Here is a 17,153-nt window from a genome sequence, read left to right on the forward strand (position 1 = left end):
CTTGACTTATTGTGGTCACCTGGATAATATTTAAATCAACGTTATGGTCTCTCACTTATATTAAAGCAGCCAAGGTAGCCTACAGAAAGCCTTACAAGGATGATAAAAATAATAAGAATGAGATCGAAAAAATAAAAAAAATAAAAAAAACCCAAACTTAAAATAAATAAATAAATGCTAACACTGAAAGATGTCTGTCTGAGAAAGGGCTTCATTATAATGCAGAGAAACAATAAGTCGGCTCAGCACAGTTCTATCAAATTTATTTTTCTCCACAAAGGAAAATACATGCAAAACTTACACATACATGATGATTATTTTTTTAATTTTTTTTTTTTTTTTTTTTAAATAACGGTCACAAGAAATGTATTTTAAAGGAGTAGCAATACTGTTCTTTTCCCCTTACTTAAATATGCAGTCGCCCAGTTAGAGGAGCTGCATAAGATATATATTTAAGTGTATTTTTTCTATATATATTTATATATATGTAATGTCCATAACCTCACTTCAGCTGCTCATTTACAAACATTTAAAATCAGTTTGTCATTCTGCTTTGCGATACAATATACAGGTTACACTGATGGAGCAAACTTTAAACGCATTTGGGATCCTCTATAAGGTTATTTGCCAAAAGAAAAGTAATAAAAATGTCTCTCAGTTTGTGCTGGAAGTAAATAACTTAAGATACCATTTCAGTAGCTGGCTTTGTACATAGGAACAGGGATGCAATATATGATCATGCTTTATATCGATGTAGCTTTATCTACAGACTGGAATAGCCAAAATAACAGCAGGGCTACCTAACGGTATACTTACAAGTTGCTTTTATATGCTTTTCAATAACGACTTAGAAAATGTTATTCGAATTGACTATTTTTTGTTTAAAATTTCTTTTTAGGGGTGGGGTAGGGGAGTTGCCATTTCTGTCTTGGGTTCTTTGTTGTTGGCTTTTTTTTTTTTTTTTTTTTGCGTTTTTTCCTCTTTCTTATTACTCTTTTTTTTTGAAGCTCAAGTAAAATTAAAATTGGAAGTCAGTTCCCGAATTCGGTTCTCCCTGTTCATCTTCTTTAATTTCATCCTGCGGTTCTGAAACCAGATTTTCACTTGTCTGTCTGTTAAGTTGATACTCTTACTAATCTCTAGGCGGCGCTCACGGGTCAAGTACATATTAAACAAGAACTCCTTTTCCAGTTCCAGCGTCTGGTGCTTAGTATAAGGACACCTTTTCTTTCTTCCGCTCTTAGCTGTCAGCCAATTTCCTGCAGCGTTTTCTGCCTTTATATCCTCTGTTAAAAATAACATTTAAATATAAGTACCCTGAATTTTTGGTGGGGGAAGTATTGTACTTTTTTATGTCATATTACGTCAGTGGTAACATTAGGCAATAATAAATACACTAGCAATTTCACTTGCATTTCACTTTACTACAATATACTATAATATATATTATTATTATTATTATTATATGATTCGCAGTATTCATAGGGAGTGGAGGCAGACAGGTAGTAAAATAATCCCGCCATCTCCATATGACATAGCACAAAATCCATACAAGAGAAAGCTGAACAATGTCATCATGGTCAACTGTCTGCCATGACCTAACTAACTAACTAACTAACTAACTAACTAACTAACTGACTAACTGAACCCACTGTGTGCAATAGACATCCAATCATAACTGAGTGTTTAGCAGTGTATAACTTATATCTTTATTAGATCAAATCATTCATTTCTTTTATATCTCATACATACACGTATATATATATATATATATATAGAGTTACACTTTAAAAACATATACTTTCATTCATATTACATTTCTGTACTCACACATGCACACAAGTAAAGTCCTTGCACTTTCATGATGAGCAAATATATATATTTATATATACACACACACAGATATGTTTTAAAACTCTATTGCCAGGGTATTTCTACGTCGTGGGGATAGCATTAGAAATATTCTATACATATATATGTGTGTATATATATATATTATATCTATATATAAAACACTGTAAACCACTGTGCCAGCCCAAATCTCGCTTGTAGTCCTATAGTGACCTATTTTGCATGAGTACATTGCGCTGATGGTTGGTTGCTACATTCGACATTTTAAATCGATTGGTCTCTGTTTGATCTATAAAATCATTGGTTTGTGATTGCCTAAAAAATATATTTTTGTTGTATTCTTTTTCAGCAGAATGAACAAAAACAGCAGTTGCTCGTTATTACAGCGGACTGGCTGGCAAAATAGTTGCAGTGAAAAGTTCTAAGAAACATTGCAATAAACAGAAAATCCGGGGCTCTATCAGATTATAACAGACAGCGACTGGCTTCAAGCAACAGGATAAACAATGCACAATAAAATAAAATCAAGTCTGCACTCAACTGGAAGATACCACAAAAGACAATTTGTTTCTGAAGAATATACCCATATAATTCCAAATATACCTGTATATTAAAAACTGATGGACGGGGATAGTATAACTTATCTCATTTCATAAACTTGGCATTGTTTTACACAGACAGACAGACAATTACTTAGCAACAGACGATGTCACTGTAATTAGAAATATAAAGAGTTTTTTGTATTTGTTTTAATGTTTTCTTTTACTTAATATATCAGCCAGCTAAATATTTTGTTTTTCTAGTTTTATTTTATTTTATTCAACACATGAGACACAATCAAAATGAATGTATGCGTTTGTTTTGTCTCTTGAACCAAAACAATAGCCGCACAAGTAAATGCCCTTTTATGGTCAAATAAGGATTATTTCCGAATTATAGCTGTCTTTTCAATATTTAAAAAATGTTATATGCAGATTTGTGCGCTTCATCACAGTGAATCGATCTCTTTCTATATATATTCCAAAACACACACTTACACACACATATAATATAAATATATATATATTTATATATATAAATATATATATATATATATATATATATATATATATATATATATATATATATACTCCAAAACACAAACACAGTTAACAGTTACACACACGCACACTCTATACATCTTTATATATATATACATACTATATATATATATATATACACACACACACCACATACATACATACCACTGTCTCACTATTAACAGAAAGGGGATACAACATAAACAGACATTTTAGCTTATGCAAAAGCTTTGTCTTATGAGCTGAATATAAACACACATGTAGCAGTCTGCCAAAAGCCTAAAATAGAGACAGTGGATCACAACAAAGGGTAAAACACGAATTCCCTGCTCCACTTGTAAAATCTAATCTGAACACAGTAAATATAGCTCATGCTTAGGACAGTAGAAATATTTTAGAAACATCTGTTTTAGCTACAGACTTATAACGAAATACAACATTCTTGATCTATTTTTTCGGATTCGAAGATATAAACTAACTCCTGTAACACACAAACAGGCATTTTTACTATAGGGTAAGGAGACAACAAGGCACACCATGATGTATATATATATATAAATATATATTATTATTTTTTTTACCAATAACGAATTTCACTTTTCAGGTTTCGGGCTATTTGTAGAATAACTGAATTGTTTACTATATAACAAAGGAGATATATGAATATGATATATATTTAATATATATGTATATAGCTTGAACAGCTCTGGGGTGATCAATGTGCTGGCAGGCAGGCAGGAAGCCATTGCACACCGCAGAGTGCTAATTACAGCAATGTTGCAAGGAAGTTTGCCCAGCCAGCCTGCTACACTGCTGCACATTGTCAATGACCCAAGCTGAATGTCTCCTTACCTTTTGCTTCAGCGTCAGAATTGTCGGTGCTGGTGTCTGTGTTCTTGCTCGGCTCCTTGTCCCCTTCGGAGGGTGGCAGTTTGGGGGCTGGGAGACTTTTCTCTGTCTTTATATCACTGGCGGTGGCAGAGCTGGTAGTAAGGTTGGTGGCCAGGGACTGGTTGTCCGTCTTGGTGTTTTCGGGGAACCCCCCCTTCCCCCCAGCTTGTTGTTGTTCCAAGATCTCACTTCTTGCGCTAACACTCGTCCTATTCTCAAAAGTTGTCTCAAAGTCGCCAGTGGTGTGACAGCTTGGGGTCTTCTCCATTGAGTAACCTTGACTGGCTCGGTAGTAACTGGGGACAGGAACTTCATGGTCACTTGAGCGCGTCTCTGGCATCTGGTTTGGGTAGAGGGCAGCCTCGGTGGCATTTTTCGCTCTTTTATCCGTACTGTACATGCAACAAACATTCTCCTCCTTGACATTGGTTGGGAAAGAGCAGGATGAGAGCTGCCTTGCAACAGGTTGTTCAATCCTGTAAGTATTTTTGGGTTCGCACCAACTGTCCAGTTGAGAGAGGTAAGATGGATAGGTGTTGAGAGACAAGCCAGGGTTATTCACATCGTCCCTTTTTGAAAGAGACGGGACAATTCCACAGTTTCTCATCATCCCACAGCTGAAATCGCTCCCAGTCTGCATATACATCCCTTGGTTGGTGGAATAAGTCTCTCCTCTGCAGCTACCGGCCAAAGAGTCCATCAAAAACGAGTTAGGAGTCACATTGTTGGGACATGACATTTTCAGACAGGGTTTTTAAAGAGGAATACTACAGCCAGTGGCTGACATCTTTTTTTTAGGGAAAAATATCAGCACCATAATTATCCACGCATTGGCCCCACCACGTGACTCCCAAGCCAATGAGGATTGAAAATGGCCTTGGTGATTCAGACGCAGGTGACGTCACAGGGGTCAAGTTGTCGAAAGGAGGAAAATGAACGTGGAGTAAGAGCGCCATCTATCTGACTTTGTGAGGTATAGACCCAAGGACCTTAAAGTTGAACAAAGGATGTAGTTCAGTTTGTTTACCAGTGATTCAACGCAGGTCCAGGGAGGAGAGGGCATTGCCAAAGGTAAAGCTCACTAACAGGCAAGTAACATTGCAAGGAGAATGGGGTTCGTCTTTAGAAAGCTTTTTGAATTTGCCCCTGCAAATTATTTTCGTTTTTTGCGTCCTTGAAAACACCGAAGAGAAACAAAAAACTTTCATGTGACCCTCATGTAGCCCCTTCTCTTTGGGCAACTAAACAATTGCTCAGTAATTCTGATAAACAAATGCAATTAACTAACGCCGTGTGCCCGTGTGTCCCTTGCGTAATGTACATTAAATTGATACAGAATGCATAACCCTACACTATGTTTTACTATTAACACTATCAGTATTTGTATATTGTATATGTGTATGTATGTGTGTGTCCATATATGTAAAGATATAGATGTATAGCTATAGATACAGATATAGATATATACACTGTTTAGGTTAAGGAAGGCTTTGTGACTTAAATGTAAAAACAAATACCTGGATGCACATGTTTAATTCGAGTTTAATTGAATGTAATGTGTATGTTTGTGTGTAGAGAAATGGAACAAAGAAAAGCTTGCTCAATGTAGTCTAATTTACATGCAAACATATTTTTATTTGTTGAAGGTAAAACGCTAAAACACCAAATACTCTCTCAAATAGAGTTTTTGTTAATATTTTGGTAAGTAAACATTGTGCGTGCGTGACTGTGTGTATATGATATAAAAAAAAAAAGTATATTTGTTTCCATGTCTTCATTTGCAGACATTTAATGTATTTATATTTCTCAGCTTATATATATATATATATATATATACGCCACTAGAGAAAAGTATAATTTTAAAGAAACCTCTAGGATCTGTGAATGCAAGGCCATTAATTCGCTCCACCTTCATAAAATGATCTTTTGTTTCGATTACAGTTGTGCATTTTTTATTGCGTGTGATGACTTAATATTTGTGTTTAAAGTCATGCTTAGGCAATGAAGGGAATATAGTGGCGGGGGTGCATAGAGCAGAACCGTTTCCTACGAGTAGCACAGAAGAATAAACAATAACAGCAGCACACAGTTCAGTATCAAGGACACAGCTATATCAACGCCAAGTTGACAAATAAAGATTTCAATATGTAAAACTAGAGCAGTATTTTGTACAAGGCTCCCTGATTATTGGGTGCTGTCACGTACACTGGGAGAGATCTTGGGACACAATCCTTTTAGTTGCACTATTGGTGTAAACTTTTTTTCCTTTTACGATTCTGTTTTCTTACAAAGGCACATTTCCGCTGGTTTAGACCCTAAACTGTATATGGCATGTTCATTCCACCTATAGACCACAGTAAAACCTTCTCTTTTAAACGCCATTTGGTTTCCAGGGAAAGCTATTGCAGTCTTTATTGCCTTTATTTGTGTTAGTTTCCTTTCCAAAACAGTCTGGGAGAAAATAGTTCGATTTTACGAGATCCAAAGAAAATTCCACATTATATTTATACGCTAGGGATAAAGCCTACTATGGCTACCAATATATTTTAATTTATAGGCGATGAAATGGAAGACCACGAAATATATTTTATTATATCACTCTTCCAATTTTCTTTATACATGAGACATTTAATACTTTGCTTTCCTTGTAACATGGCACCTTTATTTATTTAATTACAGTACAATTTGCTGAATGTAAATGGCAATCATTTTAATACCTGGAGCCATTTTATTATGTGCAAGTAGCGTGGATTCACTGACCACTGCTTTGCAGGTGAGAGCCCTATGGACACAGCCAACGCAAACACTTTTATGTTTTATTTTAAAAGACTCAACATTTATTCTTGTCATTTCTTCTACAGATTTGACGTGCGACATCACAGTTCGAAAACGATGGTCTTTCTTTTCCAAACACCCAAAAATAGTTGGCTGCACTGGATTGTTGTTATACTGAAATGCGTTACAACGCATAATTACATAGTATTTCTTAAGTTGCAATTTGTTAAATTAAAGAGATGAAACTGTTAACATTTCAAAACTTTATTTTGTATAATATTCATAAATGAATGAGAAACATAGTAAGAGAAGTATCACTAAGGTAGACACATAGTAGCAATCAAATCTCACAAAACTAAAATGATATGTGGCCCCACACTGAAGTCACACAGATGCAGAAACACAGAAAAATAAATAAATAAAAATGAAATAAAGAGAGAAAGATATTTGACTTTGAGGTATGGAACACTACATGGACTGATGATAGATAGATAGATAGATGATAGATAGATAGATAGATAGATAGATAGATGATAGATAGATAGATGATACATAGATAGATAGATAGATAGATAGATAGATAGATAGATAGATAGATAGATAGATAGATGATAGATAGATTATTTCCAGTGTGGCTTCTAAGATTAACATCTAAGATCCAGAATTACATTAACAAAACATCCCATTTCTCAGTTTATTATTTTCTTGATAGTAAGGGCCATTAAAACCCAAGTATTGTCTCCAGGAGACCGGATATTGTTTAAAGTTAAAAATAATTAGAATTATGATAAACATGGGTCATTAAAGAGGGAAGATATAAAATTCATCAGCCTAAGTAGAACCCCCATTGGGACAACTGCTTTCCTCTAATTACAGAAAATAAATACGAACAAAAGCCATAAAAATCCAGAGGGTTAGGAATGTGTTTCTTTTCCCTCCAGAAAGAGTGCCTTGTGCTGACTAACTCACCACTTTCTTGGGCAAATGAAGGGCTCTGATTTAAATATTAATAGCTTTACCAGAGATTGGGGGGAAAAGCAGATGCAGCTCTGGAAATCCGACACCACTAAGTCGTTGGAAATGTGCAGCTCAATCCCACGTTCAATACTACTCTAGGTTTGTGTCTGCTGCAACCTACTGATGTCTCCCCACTGTCATTAGCTTCATTGTCACGGCAAACCAAATCACACGAAATAAAGATGTCTGAAATACTTACCTATCCCAACAGCAGTCCGAAAATTTATTTGGGGGGATTAAGATATGAAATTTCCCCTTTTGATCTCAGTTCCTATAAGCTTAAATGGCACTGGGGATGCTATTAGCTTTAGTGCAGCCCCACTACCCACAATAGAGGTGAAGGTACATTTCCGGCCAGTTCTCGCCCATATTGCTGCATAAATGTGATTTATTGCCATCTCCATAGCAGAACCATATCAGGGATTCAGAAGAAATATGATTACAAAACAATTTTAGTAAAACCTACACCTTAAGACGTTGTGGTAGAAACTGAAAACTGCCTTCTCAAAAAAAAGCCTAGTTGCTTTAAAGGTATTTATTTCCTGCTTTCTTTTTTCTTGGTAATTTAAATCTCAGAAAATAAATCTAAAAAAAATACCTTTATTCCCTTTTATTTACCGTGCAGAATGCCATACTATGCTACTGCGCCAAGATCAAAATATATTATGGAAATTTACAAACACAGAATCACTCACATATACTCATACATACAAGAGACAGGAACAGGGAGTACAAAACATAAAATTGCCAAATAGCCAGTAAATAGGAGGTAAATCCCTGGCTCATATAGCTCCTCCCTATTTGTGTATATTTGTGTGCATACTGCGTCTCCAATAGCACTCTGCCTCTGATTCAGGTAGATTACAAAATCTACACAGACATACACCCCTCCCAAATGTGCATAAGCATCTATCATTAATCTATGGATCTAACTATCCATCTATCTGTGGTCTGCATATCTGTCTATCTATCATCTATCTATCTATCTATCTATCTATCTATCTATCTATCATCTATCTATCTATCTATCTATCTATCTATCTATCATCTATCTATCTATCTATCTATCTATCATCTATCTATCTATCTGTCTATCTATCTATCTATCTATCTATCTATCATCTATCTATCTATCTATCTACTATCATCTTTATTTATTAATCATGCATTTACTCAGTCACATTAGTTAATGGTTTTAATGTAAAAAAAGGCAAAGTAAAACAACCATTATGGAATAAATAAACAAATTCTAAAATTAATGAAAAAAATAACTCCCCCTCTCTCTCTCGCTTTCTGTATATATACATATATATATATTTTTATATATATATATATACACACACAAACACACATATATGTATATAGTTTATTTATCTTATAGCGGCGGAAAAGCGTAATTGCAAATTAAAATCGTCTCTGCAGGCTTTGATAAAGAAATTCTAAGTTAAAATAAAAATATGTCTTAAAGTTTTAGATAAACAATTAAAAAGCACTACGTGTCATAGTTTTATTACGCATGATTTTGAGCTACCTGCAATACTACAATACTAGGAAATATATTGTTTTTGAATTCGGAATATTGTGGGTAAAATTGTTGTGAACATGAACTTATTTTTTTTAAGATTCCTTGTCCATGTTTTAAATCAGGCGCAGATATGACTAAATATAATATATTTCCGTTTACATATCTATCTATATCTATCTATCTATCTTGTTGGCAATATACAGTGATTAATACTTTACTTGCACACATCGGGGGCTCCATTAAATCTGGATAATTTTGATAAGACAAGGACTAGATATTTTCATGCGTCACTAAGCAAACTCCTTTAATCGAAAGCCACACATTAAATGCGGTTAGAAATCCTCAAACCACCAAATTAAGACCATGCCTACAGAGAAACTAATATTGCTTGCGGTTTTTATGAAAATATTATACGTAATTTTCTTTCTTTTAACTTGCTGCATGTATTGGTGTGTGTGTGTATAGCTGGTGGGGAACCATACTTGTGAAACACACCGAAGATTAAGCTGAGAAAACCCATCTATGAAATAATTACAATAATAGAAATATTCCCTGCCTCCTAAAGTGTTAACATGAGATTCCTATGCGTTAAATCGTTTGGATTATTTCAAAACCGCAACATTTTGCTTTTATACTTAAATTTGCGCAAATCTAGAGACCCTAATGTACATGAAATACAAAATTCTGTTTTGAATTAGGACCTTTCTATGCTAATAAGCTTCAGCCAACCTACAGGGCACTGAAAACTGAGAAAAGCTAAGAATAGTGCTCATATTATAAGAGTTAAACCAGTAAGGCAGAAAGCTTTTTGCTGACTTGCACTTGGGCAGTTGTATTTATAAACACACACACGTATTTGCACAGATATATACACGTCGAATAAGCAAAACAAGGATTGAGACGAGCATTCACATAAAATATCTGTATTTACTTACATATAAGTACAAATGGGATATATCTGATAGCACTGGTATCCTGTATGTAATAATTAGCACACATCTTACAACTACAGCGCTTGTCTACTTAACCTTGTCTATGAAACACACACAATATAAGTGAGGCAGGCCAAAGCCTCTGTGGAAGTTCAAGTTGCTGAGGAGAATGAGAGAAAGAAGGAGAGAAGAATGAGCACCTGAGTGCCTACTACCGGCGGCAGGAAAGTATGGAGCCTGTGCGCTTCATGTACAAACGCATACTTAACCCACCAGTGTCCACATGTAACAGAATGTATGAGACCCTGTGTGCAGGGAGTTAAGGTGGGATGCAACCTTGCAGAAGAAACTACACAAACGAAAGAAGAGGCGTTATTTAGCGCCAGGCTGGAAAGCTGAGCTCCTCACAACACACAGATTCATTCAAATTACACACAAGGCATTGGGAGCAAGGGATTCTCTGTGCCAGTTCTTTTAAAGAGCCCAGTCGTGAACAGACTCCTGCAGTCCCAACCGAGTGCAGAGGATCCCCAAGAGCTGCTGCTGCTCCCATTACGCACATTTCCCTCTTCAAGTCCATTTGCCAAAGCCACAGCCTCTGTTCCAGCAGGATTGCTACTTCCAGTCTGGTTTCCAAACAAACCTCAAGTGCTGCTTGTTATCTGCACTCACAGCTAGTCCCGGAGAGCCTAGTGTTTAGCCCAGGGTGGTGGAACAGCCCGACTGCAGCAACAGAGACAACTAAAGGCGCAGAGAGAGAACTAAAGGCGAGACAGCCAAGCTTACACCTCACAACCCCACTGTAGTAATGAGCGACCAACTGAATGACTGTCTGTTTGAGAGAGAGAGAGAGTGTGTGTGTGTGTGTGTGTGTGTGTGTGTCTTTGTGTCCGTGAGGCAACAGACTAACATAACTTTTGCCCAGACTGCTCGCTTTTGCCAAATTGCAGAAATCAGCAGAATACAAAGCACAAAGCCTGTGCCAGAGCCAAATAATAGAGTTGTGTGAAGGATCTGGGCAATTTACTAAGTCTTTATGGAACAAGACAATTAAAGATTGTCCCTCAAAAACTGCAGAGTGAGTGGGACGGCTGCTGGGGATCACGGGAAGGAGTAGGTGTCCGTTTGTGCATGAGCTGCGTTTTGCGTCACAAAGGGAGAAATCGCAAATAACTGCAGCGCATTGCTTGCGCCTCAACCTCCATCCCTAACCCCTTGCCTAAATTAACAGGAATTATTTCTACTTTGCACATGCAATGACATTGAATTGTAAGAGGCTTTCGTTTCTGATCACAAGAGACACAGCATATTTTCACGTTAAACTTATATAATTGTGCACATTTCGACATATATATATGTGTAAATAAAATCACAACAATAAACAATATGTGTTTATAATCCAGTTCCTTGGCTTCCCCGGCCCGCCTGGCCAACCTAGCGTCCCATTCAAGCCAGCCCAATATTAATGTTCTATAAACACCACCCCTGCCTTGAAATTGCATATTGAAATAGTCCCCCGGTTAGTTTGGCATGCTCACTTGGCGGGCCTTTATATCCCGCTTTATTACAACGGGTGTGGGCAATGGCCTTGACTCTACTGAAGTTCAAAGACATCTAAAATTCAGATTTTTTTGGATGGATTATATAGGTACCGATGGCTAATACGAATTTTACCTAACACAATGAAAGTTCCTTAAACTTTTTGTATCGTTCCTTTTTATTGGTGCTGCACATCTATTATGGGAAAGGACACAAGCATAGACAGATCCCTCTCCCAAGTAACCATTAATACAGACATATAAAATAAAAGTACTCACATGAATGCCCCCACCTTCCTTCCGGCCTGTGGTTTATTCACTTGCCCCAAACAAGTGTAACCTCATCTGTGCCCGTTTGGATTTGGTATCAGCTTATTGCCTTCTAAGATAAGCCACGATAGAAAGGGTTAAACGCCTTTTTGGCTCTGCTACCTACTAGTGCTTTAAACTCCCACATGGTCCATAAACTTGAGTTTTACAACTAACATTCCATTTTACCTCTAGGAAACTTTGAACTAGTCCACCAGATTCTTTGTAACTTCGGCTGAAGATATAAGAATGGGAAGAAAGAGAATGGCAAAGGATAAAATTGTGTGTGTTGGGGGGGGGGGGGGTGAGATCTCCCTCCTATTTCCCTTACAGACACTTTCCTACATGTTTACTGTTTACAGCGGAAGCCTGTGTATATGGCCCTGCAGAGTCATTGAGACAAAATTAGCTGTTTTTGTGCAGATTTTATGACATTGTCTAGACTGCTCTCTTTTGTCCAAGTATCCTCAGCTGTTACGGGAATTAGCCCTTGTACATTTGGGCTCTTTTAACGACATTTTAGTATTTTCTTTACACATATAACTTCATTTTCTATTATTGTTCAAAACTAAACTATTGCCAACACGCATTTATATACACACGCCGTATACAAACTTGCAGATTAATATCAAGAACCCTAAGTGCGTTTTTGCATTTTAGCTTTCATTTTGCATTTGCACACAAGCGTTTTTCTTTTTGCTGTTTTTCTATCTATCTATCTATCTATCTATCTATCTATCTATCTATCTATCTATCATCTATCTATCTATCATCTATCTAATCATCACAAATAATATGAATTGTTACACAGGCTATTGATACAGTGAATGGCATCTTAATTTAAAGACACAGCTGAGTCTGATGTGCGACTTGTAATGCAGAACTCTATCCATGCATCTTCTTGCTAATCCACGTTGTAAGCAAATAAACTGCAACAGCTGCTCAAATCCTCACTTGTTTGCGATTTGTTTTATGAGAAACAAGCCCCTATAATATCTTTGTATACATTTACGTAATGGCCTAGTGATCATGCTACTTGCTTTACTAGCTGCATTAATGAGAACTTTGTGGTTCTGCCATTTTCCTTAGATCTAACATCTCCCGCCATGCTACACCACAACTCCTATATTTTAGTATGGGCACAGGAATGAAAAACAGCAGAGCAACAATTTCAGACTTCGCCTACATACACGCAAAAGGGCTTCCTGTAGCACAGAATAGCTGAAATTATGATATAAAATCACAAAGTGTAATTAAATTGTAACAGAAACAATAATAAAGAGGGCTTGTTTATTTATTAATACAGAAAGATACATGCATGAAACGTTGCTGATATGTGGAAGTCTTTATTCATTAACAGTTTGATCTATGGGAGGATTCGGATCTATAATTTATCTAAATGGTTATTATCCTATCATAAACGAATTAATTGTGCTTATGTGTATAACATTGCCGGGATTCTAATGAAATGCTAAACAAAATGGCTTTACAAGTCAAAACTATTCTCAAACAACAGAAACAAAAATAGTATTAATATCTTTGTATAATTATTTTGTTGTTGCCCCATAAAGATGAAATATGACGAATTACAGCCAGTAAAAATGGCATGAGGATACAAAGTACAGTAGCATTCTTTGGGCCAAACAAAATTAGGTAAGAGCAGAATGGCAGCTTGTCAGTTACTATTCCCACTGTATTGCACTCTTTCATCCACCGGGCTCGCCCTGCTTTGTCTTTTGATTAAATGGGGATATTTACAGATCTCGAAGCACCTCCCATAACACTGGGACCCCGATGAGCCATTGAAAGGAGATTGCAAATAACAAAACTATAAAAATTAAACATCGTGTTAAAGGGGAAGTAAATGTAAAACATATTACAACTCACATACCAATGCAATATAAAAAGACATAAATACACATGCATACGCGCACACAGATTGTGTTTGTATATATATATATATATATATATATATATATATATATACACACACACACACACACATGAGCTTATGCTTGATGTGTTTACTTTAAACACCCAACTATAACAGCACCCTTATCACACATATAGCTGCACTTTGTACATATAAAATATACATAGCATTGATATTAAATAGATGAACGTGTGTGGATGCTGAGTACCAAAGGCAACGTATACAGTGACAGAGAGAAAACGCAATTTACAAATGTGCACACTCACACTCACACTCACACACGCAGACACAAACACTCCCAAACAGGATTCACTGATTAATCATAGAAACTTTGGCCATTATCTTCATAGTGACTAGCGCGTCCTTTTTAGCTCTAAAAACAGTGGCATGATAGCTTTGTTTTCACAGCTGTAGATTTTAATTGGATGATCTAGCTCTGCAGAAATCCACTTCTTCAACATTAAATAGAAAAAAAGAAGTCTCAATATCTGTCTGTAAATTGTTTCAATTACACCAAGTGCTCCTGGCAAAAGGTACCTCAGTTACCTGGTAATGTTCATATAGAAACATGGAAGAGAGAAAGCTCAGACTCTGAGCATGATTGAGGACTCAGAGGACAAGCCATGCTGTAAGATCCACTCTCCACAAGTACAGTGCATGATTTTTACACCAAAAAAAAAAAAAAATTAAGTTCACAGCAATGGGTTCCCGGAAAAGTACTGCAGTCGGTCCCTGCTAAGTTTTTTTTCTTTCATTCTTCTGTTCTGAAACCAAATTTTAACCTGGCGGTCAGTGAGATTCAGCATTCTGGACAACTGAAGCCTCTTCTCTTTGTTAATATACACATTGAAGAAAAACTCCCTCTCCAATTCTCGGATCTGGAACTTAGAGTAGGGACACCTCTTCTTTCTTGTACGAGGAGCACCTTGAAATGATAAAAACAGAGCTTAAATTCTAAAACTGCATTACGTTTCGGCTTCCTGATACATGCCCTGTGTATTTATTATCTGGCTAAGATTCTGAAGGGCATATAGTACCTACTAAAATGTACAGAAGCAGATGTTTTGAGGCATAATGTATGCCTCTCATTGAAAATCTGTGTAATTAAATATAGTCAAAAACCTTGTATTTTACTCCATTCACTCGCACGACAGTGTATGACAATATCAGTGAATATTGAGCATGTCAGTAGTCTAGCTATCCATCTCTTTGTCTACTATCTGTCTGTCTAAATCTCATTTTGTCTTTATACTATACTCAAATATATCCAAATGCACAATAGCATTTGGATATTTATGGACATCCCTCTTTCATTGGGCACAGTTTCACCCCTATGAGGCTTTAATTTTGCAAATATACACAAGGAGTGAGTGCATTTGCCTTTATCCCTATGCAGAAATTGCATCACAACACGTGTGTAAGCCTCCATGTACTTTACTGCAAGCACAGAATATATTAAGGACCAAACAGGGCAAAATCCGTAAAGGGGTAAAAAAATTGTTTTTAAGATCATGCAGACCAATAGAGGCAAATAACATTGTGTTTGCATCGTGCATAAATATTGGCTCTCGAAAGAAATGAATGAAATCACAAGATAAACATGTTTTGATGAAGAATACAAGAGTACAAATGACATTCACAATGCGGGTATGTTTGTTTCCCTTGCCAATTTAAACACATGCAATTACACACACCACATATAAACATACACACGTATATATATATATATATATATATATTTCCCAGTGTGTTTTAAAAGCCTATTAAACCCCGAATAAAAATGATCTGCATGACTTTGTTTTGAAAGAAAAAGCAAGAAGCAGCACATTAAATTGCATGAACAAGAAGCCAAGGTTATGTTCTATCCAAGTGCCTTTCACTTCCACAGCCCAGAAGCAAAAACCCCGTTAAAATGCCCCTAGAAGTTCATGATCAAAGTGAATATTTGCCATGGGGGCTGCCATCTGCAACCCCCTCCCCCTAAAAAAGAAAGAAAGAAAGAAGAGCAAGGATTTGAATGAAATCTCCTTGTTTGTTTGTGACTCCACTGACTCTCAGTGCTTCCCTCTTCTCCTCCAAAGAGCTTTCCCATCGTAAAACGTCTCTCGTTGGAATAAAGAGCTTTTGTAGGTTTAATAAAATCCTTTGAATGCTTATAAAACTCCACATAAAACGTGACCGACAAAACACCGCACTAGCCCCCTAACCTCCCCCATGCACTGCTGCTGCCTGGGATACTGGGCAAAGCTCTATACCTACTGGAATTGCTGCTCTTGCTCCCTTCCTTATTGGTGACAGAAGAGGATGAGGCTGACGAGCCCGGGTTTGTATTTTCCTCTTCGTCTTCCGGGTCTAGTCCCTGCTCAGCTCCGGATGACAGAGCGCTGGTTTGGGGGTCACTGTCCATCTTGGCATCGCTCTTGGGCACACAGTCCTCTCCCTGGCTCTCTGTCCCACAGTAAGCATTGTCAAAGAAGCGATCAAATCCTTGGGGCAGCACACTGTTTTTGCTCATACTGGAGTAGAAGCCCGTTGAGGGGTGGTTGGAGGTGGGATGGTGGTGATGGTGGTGGTGGTGGTGATGGCTGTACACGCTTTCGTTTTTCATTAGCATTTCGGTCATGCTAGAAGAAGGAGGGAGGCACTCTCTGTGCATCAGATCCTCAGCTGCAGGGTAGCAGGAGGCGTAGTTGCTCCTAGGGTGCCATTTACTGGAGGGGTCTAGCCCATAGGATACCTCCCGCACTGGCTGGGAAAGGTTGGTGGAATAAGGGTAGGAGATCTGCCGAGAAGGGGCCTGGGGCAGGAAAGAGGAGACAGTAGAGAATTCAGGGACATAGTAGGTGCAGCTGGGGAGGTACAGGTTGGAAGCGCAGCCTGTCCGGTCTCCAAATTCAGCACTCCTCTCTTTGCGCGATTGCGAACAAAAGTTGCTCAGGTTAACCGAGTTAAACATCTTTCTCCCTTTCTGGCTCTATAGATAGATGTTTTGGAGGCGATCTGCAGAGGGGGAAAAATTTGGGATGGCTGGATGACGCGCTGTCCGTCTTAGTCTCTCCCCAGGAACACGTGATGCCCCAGTAGATATTGCCATATATCAGTCCGGAGCACTTAGATGCGTAGGAGGGTTCACTTAGGTAAGATCTGAGAGAGGTTCAAAAACGATTGGTTTTCAAACACCGCAGAAACATTATGAAAATCAATTGCAGATTTGTATTCATTTTTTTCTCTCTTTTAGGCACTCCCCTTGTGAGCATTGAGAAGAAAAAGCAGTGTAAGGATCATTTCAAGGGGTGGCTGGGA

The 17,153-nt window shown here is 37.3% G+C and overlaps 2 protein-coding genes and 1 long non-coding RNA gene across 4 annotated transcripts; 1 reads left to right on the plus strand and 2 right to left on the minus strand.

Moving 5' to 3' along the window:
• Positions 1-326: 326 nt before the first annotated feature.
• hoxc10 (homeobox C10) lies at positions 327-4,584 on the minus strand. Its single transcript, NM_001271307.2, has 2 exons — positions 3,783-4,584; positions 327-1,286 (listed from the first exon to the last, which is right to left on the minus strand). Exons 1-2 carry the CDS (start codon positions 4,558-4,560, stop codon positions 1,009-1,011), a joined length of 1,056 nt encoding a protein of 351 aa, NP_001258236.1. The 5' UTR covers positions 4,561-4,584; the 3' UTR covers positions 327-1,008.
• Positions 4,585-4,748: 164 nt separating this feature from the next.
• LOC105946564 lies at positions 4,749-6,848 on the plus strand. Its single transcript, XR_001170013.3, has 3 exons — positions 4,749-4,892; positions 6,501-6,594; positions 6,683-6,848. It is a non-coding gene; the product is annotated as an uncharacterized LOC105946564 (long non-coding RNA).
• A 6,337-nt stretch (positions 6,849-13,185) lies between these two features.
• Positions 13,186-17,153, minus strand: hoxc11 (homeobox C11). Of its 2 annotated transcripts, none has more exons than XM_002936646.5 (2): positions 16,110-17,136; positions 13,186-14,775 (listed from the first exon to the last, which is right to left on the minus strand). In XM_002936646.5, exons 1-2 carry the CDS (start codon positions 16,804-16,806, stop codon positions 14,543-14,545), a joined length of 930 nt encoding a protein of 309 aa, XP_002936692.1. In that variant the 5' UTR covers positions 16,807-17,136; the 3' UTR covers positions 13,186-14,542. The 2 variants fall into 2 exon arrangements, with proteins under 2 accessions (XP_002936692.1, XP_031753053.1); XM_031897193.1 differs by having other exon boundaries at positions 14,638-14,775; positions 16,106-17,153.

Source organism: Xenopus tropicalis, chromosome 2 (assembly GCF_000004195.4).
Source record: "Xenopus tropicalis strain Nigerian chromosome 2, UCB_Xtro_10.0, whole genome shotgun sequence".
In the NCBI taxonomy this organism is placed as follows: domain Eukaryota; kingdom Metazoa; phylum Chordata; class Amphibia; order Anura; family Pipidae; genus Xenopus; species Xenopus tropicalis.

Excerpts from the sequence above, each read along its gene's own strand:
- hoxc10 (NM_001271307.2), bottom strand. The coding sequence starts at position 4,560 with ATGTCATGTCCCAACAATGTGACTCCTAACTCGTTTTTGATGGACTCT. Across the intron at positions 1,287-3,782 it reads TTCTGACGCTGAAGCAAAAG|AGGATATAAAGGCAGAAAAC; the intron begins GTAAGGAGACAT and ends TATTTTTAACAG.
- hoxc11 (XM_002936646.5), bottom strand. The coding sequence starts at position 16,806 with ATGTTTAACTCGGTTAACCTGAGCAACTTTTGTTCGCAATCGCGCAAA. Across the intron at positions 14,776-16,109 it reads GAGCAAGAGCAGCAATTCCA|GTGCTCCTCGTACAAGAAAG; the intron begins GTAGGTATAGAG and ends TATCATTTCAAG.